At 39.3% G+C, this 11,019-nt stretch overlaps 1 protein-coding gene across 1 annotated transcript; it reads left to right on the top strand.

The window, feature by feature from the left end:
• Positions 1–1,322: 1,322 nt before the first annotated feature.
• Positions 1,323–10,019, top strand: LOC139710893 (spliceosome-associated protein CWC27 homolog; the record flags this gene model as incomplete). Its single annotated transcript, XM_071622816.1, is given in 10 exon segments — positions 1,323–1,445; positions 3,950–4,159; positions 5,235–5,378; positions 5,889–5,987; positions 6,885–6,985; positions 7,555–7,707; positions 8,175–8,234; positions 8,237–8,347; positions 9,042–9,154; positions 9,907–10,019. Coding segments are annotated over 10 exon segments (1,146 nt in total), but the record flags the coding sequence as incomplete, so codon positions are not given.
• Positions 10,020–11,019: the final 1,000 nt, after the last annotated feature.

The raw sequence follows: 11,019 nt of genomic DNA on the forward strand, positions 1-11,019 counted from the left end.
GACTGTTCAAGAAATGATTTTGTTTAAAAAAAAGAGAAAAAAAAGTAGTCATGAAATTTCATGATTTCCCTAATTTCTACTCGATTTTGAATCAATTTTCAATTTTGTACATCGTAGTGTAAAATTGTACTTTCTCTTCAGACTAACTGTCAACTGGTCCTGATTTTCCCTAAATTCATATTGAGCCATTCTTACTTATGTATTTCAGCAGCCTTGTATTTCTCCTTTTCAACCCCGGATGTGTGCATGGATTGTAACAAACAGCGGAGTCACAAACAAATTTAGGCTTATGATTATCATTTGTCACTTATTTTTATTTATTTTTTATTGGGAAAAGTCAGGTACTAAAATAGTGTCAAGACTCTTTTTTAGATCTTCCTCTTGATTCACATTATAGGCTAGAATGATAGCTAAGTCTATATCATCTCTCATTTAATCATGCATGATATTCAATCACGGGCATGCAGTGACATGACAGGCTTCTTTTTTTTTTTTTTAACAAGAGCGAAAATCAAAACAGGTGACATTTACTTCTCCATGATTTCCGTTTTTTTTTCTTTTTTTTTTATTCGAGTAGATGATTACAGTCAATGCTAAAGATGTGACTGGATAACTGTTTGACCAACAACGACAAAATGAAGACTATATTCTTCTTACTATTATATTTGTTTCATCGTTTGCCTTAATAAGGTTTGTTGTATTCTAAATACATAAAATAGCCAACAATCGCTGATGATACATCAACTATGAAAAATATAAAAGTGTTTCCCCTCTGAACTTTCCAGTTCAAATATGCGTATCCGGGCAATTACCCCTACAGAGGGCAATTACCCCCCGGCTAAATTATGGTTAGTGGTAAGGTTAGAGTATAGATTAGGGTTAGGTTTAGGGTTAGGAGTTTGGGTTAGGGTTAGGATTAGGGCCAGGGGAAGGGTCCGGGGTAATTGCTCAGGGGGTAATTGCTCTAGACCCCAAATATGGTGTCATCTTACCATTTCAAAATCATGTTGGAAATACAGTATAATAAGCAGAAAATATGTCTGGAAGATTTTGATGAATCGCAACATGCAAAATGATAACTTTTCCCCTTCCTGTAAAATTTATAAAGTTTCGGGTTAATGTAAAATGGTCATGTACTTTTGGAAATTATCATTTCGTTCGCTCCTGCTTTCATGTTTCGCTCTATAATTTCTTGCATGTCATTTCTAGCGGCTCAGCTAGCAAGTTCACGCTGCTCGACCGCAGGGTCATGCATATGCATTAGATGACGTCACTGCTTAAACTGATTCAGCAGGGTAGGATTTATGTTCTGCGTGCTTCCACTGTTTGGAATTTGGTGCCTTGGAAATTGCTGATTACTGAGTGGATGTCCTCCAAGTTTGTCTCAAGTAAACAAGTTTGACATGAGCAATATCTATATTCAAGAACCTCCCACTAATGGAAAGGTAGGTTCGATATCAAATCATTCAAGTATTATCTTGATTGCTCGAAAAATAACATAAAAAATGACCTATGATACGAGGAGTTTAAACAGCGTGTCCCATACGGTGAAATATGTGTTGGATTGGACTGCACAGCTGCACAGGAATCATATCCCCACCATCTAGATCTAGCTAGTACAGTCAAACCTGCCTTAGCGGCCACCTCTCTATAGCGGCCACCTGTCTACAGCGGCCACTGAAAAATCCCCCCGAGAGAAAAGCCATGTTAAAGACCCTGTGTATATCGGCCACCTGTCTAACGCGGCCAGCGGCCACAAATTTTGTTTCCCGCGGTAGATTTTAACCTGTCTATAGCGGCCCAAAACCCGATGGAGCCGTAGCCGAGCCGATAATTCAGCGTGTTTTTCTGCTTTTTAGCCGTGCCAGTCATTACTGGGCAGCGTTCAGTGATCGCTACCGCTGCATTCATCACTTATTCAGTCACAATAATGCACTAGTGTTAAGCTTTCTTCATGACTGTGCACATGCTACATGTATCTAGAGCTAGAGGTCTACTACTGTGCGACAATTTCATAAACACCGGCATTGTTCTATGCATGATACACACGTGTGCATAGAGTTCTACGTACACACATACATGTACATGTAGGCAATGCACACAAAGTTGGATCACCTGTCTATAGCGGCCACCTGTCTATAACGGCCACTTTTTCCGTATCCCTTGTGTGGCCGCTATAGACAGGTTTGACTGTATAGGTATAATTAGCTACACGCAGCCGCTGTAGAGACAACGGCTGCACCTGTATTCCTTCGCAGACGTTGTCATTTTTCAGTGTGGTTGTGCGACTCCTTCATGAATATCTTTATTAATCATGGAAAACTAAAATACAAGGAATTATCGTAATCTATGATAATCATTCAATAATCGGTATGCGATTTTTTGTTTAATTACGTCAAAAACTCACCGAAATCTGTGGCTGAAATCAGGTCTGTAAACGTCCTTATTGCTTCACTCCTCATCTGCGTGTTATTATGAATGGCATTCACTCTCGTATACTACAACGTACAACGTAGGTAGTCGGAGAGGCGCCCTCTAGCTCTCCGACTACCTACGTTGTACGTTGTAGTATACGAGAGTGAATGCTATTCAAATAACACGCAGATGAGGAGTGAAGCAATAAGGACGTTTACAGACCTGATTTCAGCCACAGATTTCGGTGAGTTTTTGACGTAATTAAACAAAAAATCGCATACCGATTATTGAATGATTATCATAGATTACGATAATTCCTTGTATTTTAGTTTTCCATGATTAATAAAGATATTCATGAAGGAGTCGCACAACCCTACTGAAAAATGACAACGTCTGCGAAGGAATACAGGTGCAGCCGCGTCGCTTCGCGACATGACAGCGGCTGCGTGTAGTTAAGGTATGATTAGCTACAGTGCAGTGCAGAGCTCTGCAGTGTAATGCACATAGATTCTAAACCTATTTACTAGTATTATGTGACTATATTTTGTATTGCAAGAACTGGCTCCTATCCGTGTGCAGTATACTTGGGTGACCCGCACCTCGTCATAGTTAATGTTTGCCCATGATTGAATCACATTTCGCCACTGAAATTCTTTGAAATCCAACTCACATACAGGAAAAATGCTGAAAATTCCAATGGAATCACAAGTTCACTGATCGATATTGAAAATTTGCAGCTATCGTCGTCAAAGGCGAACGATGCGAAAAAGTTGCGCGCTAAGGAAGGGACCCGCAACTCGTCACCCGCTCTCCCATAGACTTAGCACGTAAAAGACGTGTGCGGGTGACCGTGATGTTCCCATAGACATACACGTAAAAGATGCGTGCGGGTGACATGTAACACGTATTCCTATAGCCCTATTAAAATTTCAGATTTTCGCGAAAAACTGTTCGGTTTTCACCACAATTTGCTTGGTTGTGGTAGTCCTACCAAGTTTCAAGCGTACAGAACACAGTCCCGGGCATACATTTTTGTTCAGTGCGCTCAAAACGATTTTAAGCGGGGTGACGGTATTCGGGCCCCTGACGAGGTGCGGGCACCTGGCTATACTCGTACTCATAGTCATACACCTCATGTCATAGCATTAAGCATACAGTCATTGTAACCTTGTTAGGACTCCCATGGCCCACTTCACTTGTGATTGTTTGGAACTTATGATTATATGATGGAATATCACTTTAGGCATTCGGTCTTTATCAAATTACTGTTTGTTTTTGTTAATGTTAAACAGAGCAAGTAAAAAAGAAGCAGAGAAATCTAAAGATGTACATACACGCAAGCAAGATAATCAGTTCATGTGGACATTGTGGTACGGAAGATCAATGCATTTCAACACTGGCAAAGGCCCCGGGGAAAGGGGGATCGAGGGAAGTAGACAATGTATCAGTTGTGACCGAATTGATGCAAATCAGTGCATCGATCCTGCATTTGTTTTTTAATGAATATCCCATGAACTTTGCATTATGAACCCAGGTTCTACTGAAGACCACCTGTGGTGACATTGACATTGAGCTGTGGTCCAAGGAGACTCCCAAGGCATGCAGAAACTTTGTGCAGCTGTGTATGGAGGGTTACTACGATGGGACCATCTTCCACCGCATCATCAAGGACTTTATGGCCCAGTGTGGAGACCCTACGGGGACGGGAGAGGGAGGAGAGTCTATCTATGGGCATCCTTTCAAGGTATTGCTCATATAAAATCCTATAATAGGGAGCAGATCAATTATCAAATCACACTATACAGCAAAGGATGGTTTTAGCCACGGAACACAGATGTAAAAGAGTACAATTTCTTGTGTGTGTGTGTGTGTTGTTGTTGTTGTTTTTTTGTCATTGAACATTTATGACATATTCCTTCCTGCTTTTGTTCCTTCTTCATCATCTTCTTCTTCTCCTTCTTTTTCTTTTTTTTTCTCTCTCTCTTCTTCTTCTTTTTCTTCTTGAGTGAGCCTCCAAAAGTTAGTATAGTTCACTTGTTTATTGTGCACTGGAATACCACTTTGCTTGGTTTGCATCCTGCTCTTCACACAAAGTTGGTGAATTGTTTGCATGCATGAGATGTACAGTAACAGGATCCCTCAAAGACCAGACAGATATTTCAGTTGCCTTTGAAAAAAAAAAAAAAAAACAAACAGAGTACTTGTATACAAATTAACAGAATGGTAGAAGTTTTGTCAAGATAGGATGTAAGATAAGGACCTTTCATAGGGAATTTCTTCACATATTGGGAAGAAAAAGAAGAATGGAATGTGATTTGGCCTGGGCATTATCTACCCATTTAGAGAAGAGGCTGTGTGTGTATGATATACATTTACAATTGTATGTTTTACTGACAGTGCCTCATAAATTTAAAGATACACAATACTGTCCTAACTAACCTCAATAAGCCTTGAACATCTTGATTATAAAGTAGACATGCTGTTCACTGAGCTACAGCTGTAACTTGCTCTCCTTTCTACTGTACTGAGTCACATCTGATATTGGATAATTGGAAAGCTGCCAGCTTATATGTTTTTATGATATTTTTTTTTCTTCATCAGAGATTAACAGCAAATTAGATTTTGATATGAGAAATATGGATTATAGCATGTTTAGTATTAACATATCATTTGTGCCGTCAAAATGTCTTTTTCTTTTTTGTTGTTGTTGGTAGCCCTGTAGCCATTGGTGCACTGTGGTGTTGGGACTCCATGTAGCAACCTCAAGACACATAAATTGTAAACTCTTTATCCTCACACTTTAATCCATGTGCTGTTAGGATGAGTTCCACTCCAGACTGAGGTTTGTGAGGCGAGGCCTCATCGCCATGGCAAATGCTGGTCCCAATGACAATGGCAGCCAGTTCTTCATCACACTCGGTCCCTGTGAACACCTGCGGAACAAGCACACCTTATTTGGCAAGGTAACCAGTTTATAGATTTTATTTAGGGCCGACTGTGTAAAAATACCTAACTCAAATTGCAATTTAACTATCTTTCAGGAGGATAGCATGCCTGCCTTGCAATATGTGTTCAAATATATAGCCTATAAATTTTTAGACTTTACAGTACTTGTGAATATCGAGTTCTTTACATTTGTAGTTCAGTCTCATTGATTTTATTGCAGACAAGTTTGTAGCTCTGTCATGTGTATATGTATACTTAGACAATGATTACCATTTCCAAATTTTCGTATGTCCTTACATATATATCCCCTCTGCCATGAAAGTACCCCAAAGACTAAACTTGTGAATGAGACAGTCATAGATACCTTAGGGATGTGGCACATGGCATTCACAGTGGTGTAATTCCCAGTGTACAAGGTGCGTATGATGATGCACAGATGAGGAGTGTAACTTCTAGGGTGTTGTGCATGGTGTTCAGAGTAGTGTATTCCCAGTGTACTAAAACGCCTTTACACCAATGACGTACAGATTGCAGGTGACACTCTCTTCAATGCTATGAAGCTTGGAGAGGTTGAGATTGGGGAAGATGACAGGCCGCTCTATCCACCACAGATCAAATCCGCACAGGTATGTGAAGTGAACTACATTCCCTTTCTTCCTCTCTTTCTCACTCAGTGAGTCCATATAGCTGTTCGTAAAGTTACGCATGACATTACAAATGACTTGAATATGGCAGGCCAAGTAGGTTTCCCAATCATTTTTTTTTTATTTCAATAGCTAAAGTTTAAATTTCAGATGATAATGATTATTCTTACATTTTAACACACATTTTTAGTTGAAAAAGTATTTTGGCCTCAATTTAGATGACGTATTGACATTAATTTAGTCTTACTTTGTTAAAACGTAAGGAAAAAAAAAACTGGGCACACATATTGGCACTTCATAGTCCAGTCGTTTGTAAAGTAAAGTCATGCATAACTTTATGAACAGCTTTATGAAACAGGGTCCAGGTTAGTCTACCAGTCTTGTATTGTTTCATCCCCTATTTCATGCCAAAATCATCACCTTCTCAAATGTATATGAATTCAAATAAAAAGTCCTAAACTCTAGTTTTTCTCCGTACCCCTAGAGGTAAGCTTAATCTTCTGATTCCCAGTTATGCTTTTGGACAAATGTGAAATTAATGAAACTACAATGCTGTTATCAAAATTAACAATTTACCATATAATTTAGAGTTGTTGCTCAGAATGTTGGTCACTTTTATGCGACTGAAGTGCCATCAGATTTCATTAAAATATTGTTTCAGGTGAAGTTAACCCTTTTGAGGATGGGCTGATTTTGCTACAACACATATTGCCCATAGATACTTGCCCGAGTATACTCGGGATACTCAGTACTCGTCCTCAACGGGATAAAATTACATCATCGTGTCATACTCTAACAGGAAATTAGACATCACCAAGTGTGACATAGTCAATGTGCCACATTCCCATATTGATTCACCACATCCAATTATCTCTCCAGGTCCTAGCAAACCCCTTTGATGATATTGAACCTCGTCAGCTGAAGAAATCAAAAAATGATAAGGAGGAGAAGAAAGCGAAGAGCAAGTCAAAGGCTACAAAGTAAGTCCAAGCATGTTTAGCACAAGACGTGAATAGAATTACGTTATTATGTCATTGTTGTTTGAGAAGAAGAAGAATACCACTAACGTGGAAAGAAATGTCACCAGCTCAGTCTTGTTTTCAAGCATAGCTCACAGTGTACGACTGAGAAGGCCTCAGATATGGTTTATTCATTGTGCTTGAAAGGTTACATGTCTTATGATTTAATACTTAATGTGGCACTTATGAGGTGACCAAAGGATTTTGTGTTGGATGATGCAAAGACATTTCAGTGGATGCAGGTTTGTTTTTTTAGGTATCTGATTTTACTCCATTCTCTAGCCAACTCTCACAGATGCCACTTCATTTTACAGACGAGGACACTGTCTGCGTAACCTCCCAATGCAAGCCTTTTACATTTCGTAACAGGGATATTCTCACTTCAGAATCTAATGCTACCCACTGTTTCACCTCTGTCATTTCTAATTTATATACAGTTGTATGTTATGCCTCCAAAAGTTATTTCGTCCCATGCCTGAAAATTGCAAGTAGTAATAAGTCCTCCTGAAATCCATCCTCCACCCACCCAGGAACTTCAGCCTGCTGTCCTTTGGGGAGGAGGCGGAGGAGAATGAGGAAGAGATCTCTGTGGCCAGCCAGGCCATGAAGAATAAGAGCAAGAGTATGCATGACCTGGTGGATGACCCCAGGCTGAGCTCGGTGCCAGCCGTGGAGCAGGAACAGTGAGTTTGATGCCAGCAGGGGATTGGTGGTATTTGAAACCTTGAAGAATAACAGACTCAGTGGGGCCTTGCGAGATGGCGGGTAAAACAAAATCATTTTAAAGGGTCACATGTAGTATGTTTTTTATCTTTGTATTGCCTTCTATTTCTTGTGCTAACTGAGCACAGGAAATTACAAATTCATGGCTGTAACCACATCTGGAGCAATTAAGCTAGGTGTGTACATACTTCTTAACACTTGAATATATGTATACTTTGTTTTTGTTGGGGGGGGGGGGGGATTTTAACTGATAGTCTTTAGCGTAATGTCACTTTGCTGATGCTAGCAACCCATCTACCAATTTGATGTACATTCCTTCATTGAGAAATATGAAAATAAATTGAATTGGATTGAATTGAATTATCATTGTGTTTTGTGCTTCAAGAAACATACCTCCTCTTTTCTATTTTTTTTTAATGCCATTTAGAGGGAGTAAGAAGACAGAGAAATCCCATCTGAAGGAGGATAAAGAAAAAGAGGAGCAAAGAAGGAGTCCAAGGAGATGGCAGACAGGGTCCGAGCTAGGCTCTCCGAGGACAAGAAGGACTCTAAAAAAGAGCAAGAGTCTGCCACGCCCAGGGATCAGATGATGTCCAGAAAGTGGGTTTGGTTTGCTAGATAATCTTCATAGTTTTTGGTGTGTCTGTGTTTTCAATGATATTTGTTTTAGTGTGATATTATTGATGATGATGGTGATGATGGTGATGATGATGATGATGGTGGTTGTGGTGATGTTGGTGGTGGTGGTGATGATGACACCAATAATGAAAATAAAGTGAAATGACTTTGATGTACGCTGTACCCAGCCAACATATATCATATAATATCTGCATGGCATCATGTATACGTTTATATACAGTTGTACATGATCACATTACATGTATGCAAGAAAATTGACTGTAATGTGTAGACATTGATGTTAGTAGAAGAAGAAATCCAGAATTGTGAACTACCTCTGTAAGCTCCATTATTCAATAATAACAATGATGCTGCTGTCATGATAGTGATTTTGAAGCAGCTGCTGGTGATAATAATGAAATTATAATAACCAGAAGAAGAAGGGGGGAAAAAAGAGAAGAGTCACAAGCTGTATAAACTTTTTGTTTTAGAATTGTAATCCTCCATCAGGAGATGGATACAATTACATTACCATATCAGCCTTCCTGACCTTTTCTTTGGCTCTTTTCTTCTGTGTCAAAACTTTTCTTTCTTTTTGACCTGCTCACTAGTAGGAGGAGCTTGCCTTAACTTGACGGTTTTAGTTGATTTATTTTCTTCTCAATTTCACCGACAGAGAAGAGCTGAAGGAAGAATCCAGAAGACTTCAGAAAGAGTTGAGGGAGGGGAAAAAGAGGAAGGAGAGAGAAGCGAATGGCAAGAAGGAAGACAATGACAAAGAGGAGAATGGTATCTAAATATATTCTTAGAAGTCATTTTGGAGATAACATACATTGTAGCCAACAGTCACCCATCAAATACTAGTATAGCTGTGTGTATTTGGTATGGAGTATTTGTAACACTACTGTACAATATATCCCATATGCCAGTCCAAAGTACACTGAACATCTACTTTTGTGCAGTGTATTAAATTTACTTTTTTTAAAATAAGAAATTTACTCCTGAGACATTTTAGCCGTAAGAGATTTCACCCTGTCTGATATCTTGACTGATATTAACCCTTTGACAATGAGTCCCGAGTAAACACGGGTGACTGGCAAGTGTGTACGTTAAATGCGTGTTGTATCAAAATCAGTCCGTCCTCAACGGGTTAAGAATTACAGTGTAGATAAATTTCTGTGTAGTTTACTGATTTCTCTGAAATTTTCTTTCTTTCAGACAAACAAATAGAAATTATGGTATAAGTGCCATCCTGCTTGCATGACCATGATGACTATTTTGTGGTTCAGACATTCTTTGAAGTCTTTCTCATCATATTATAATGATTCCAACATCAAAGCTACTGATCTGCAGTTTGAGGTCTCCTCTTTTCTTTGAGCTGACTCTCCCAAGCAAAATTATCTTAACATCTGGATTATTTGGGTCTGCTATAGCAATCGTGTGTTTTGTAGGAATTTAAAAGAGGACTGGATAATTCAGGACTGATGAAACAATAATCAGATGCTCAAAAAGAATTGTGGAATTCTTGGATTTTTTTGCAGACGAAAGCAAATCGCAGGGTGGAGATGAGCTGTCTGAGTTCCATGCGCAGAAGAAGAAGTTTAAAGCCATGAAGAAGAGTATAGCAAAGAAGGGGTCCAGCAGAGAAGACCAGGTGAGTACTTATCTGCGGAATTTTTTTCCTCACTGGTGATGATTTGAAATGAAAACCTCTGTTAAACTATTCTGATATCAATAAGCAATTATGTGTTTTGTTACATGGAGAGCAGTAGAGCCATTTTTTTTCTTTCTCTCTGTCTCATCCATTATCAGTGCATGGCTGGATTACACTTGCCAAATATGTTGTCAGTATAAACATATAAAGGTGATTGTTGCTAACTTTGCTATTTTAAACCCTTAAGCACCTAGAGGTTTCTTACCTTGCCAACATCTACTCAATGAAGGAAACGGTGAATTTCACATTGTCAAATTCCAGTGATCCTTTTAGAGGAGTAGCCATATTTATACCCCCGTCAAACGAAGTTTGAAGGGGGTATATAGGAATCAGCGGACGGTCGGGCGGTCGGGCGGTCGGGCGGTCGGTCCGTTGCAAATCTTGCGTCGCGAACTACTTCCTCAGTTTTCAACCGATTCCCATAAAACTTGGCACAGATGTGTGCCTTGGGTTGTAGATGTGCAAGACGTATTTTTTGACAGTACCCAAAAGTACGTTGCCATGGTAACGGCATATTATGGGCAAAAATGGGTACAAATCTTGCGTCGCGAACTCCTCCCACAGTTTTTGATCAATTTTTATGAAATTAGGTACAGATGTTCATCTGAATATGTTAATGTGCAAGACACATATTCTGCAGTGGCAAAAAGTGCGTTGCCATGGTAACGGCATGTTATTGGTAAAATATAGGGCAAAATGCTTCATGGCAAAACTGCTTCATCAGTGTTCTTCCAATTCTCATGGAATTCATATTGAATGTTTGTCTTAGGATATAGGTCAGCATGACACATTTCTTGACAGTGACAAAAAGTATATTGCCATGGTAACAGCTCACATATTATGAACCAAAATGATGGAAAATTTTGTGTTGCAAACTACTTCCTCAGTTTTTGCCCAATTTCCATGAAACTTGGTACAGATGTGTGCCTTTGGTTGTAGA

This window comes from Diadema antillarum, unplaced genomic scaffold, assembly GCF_040938485.1.
Source record: "Diadema antillarum isolate AM-2024a unplaced genomic scaffold, OU_Dant_1.0 seq00001584_RagTag, whole genome shotgun sequence".
NCBI lineage: Eukaryota > Metazoa > Echinodermata > Echinoidea > Diadematoida > Diadematidae > Diadema > Diadema antillarum.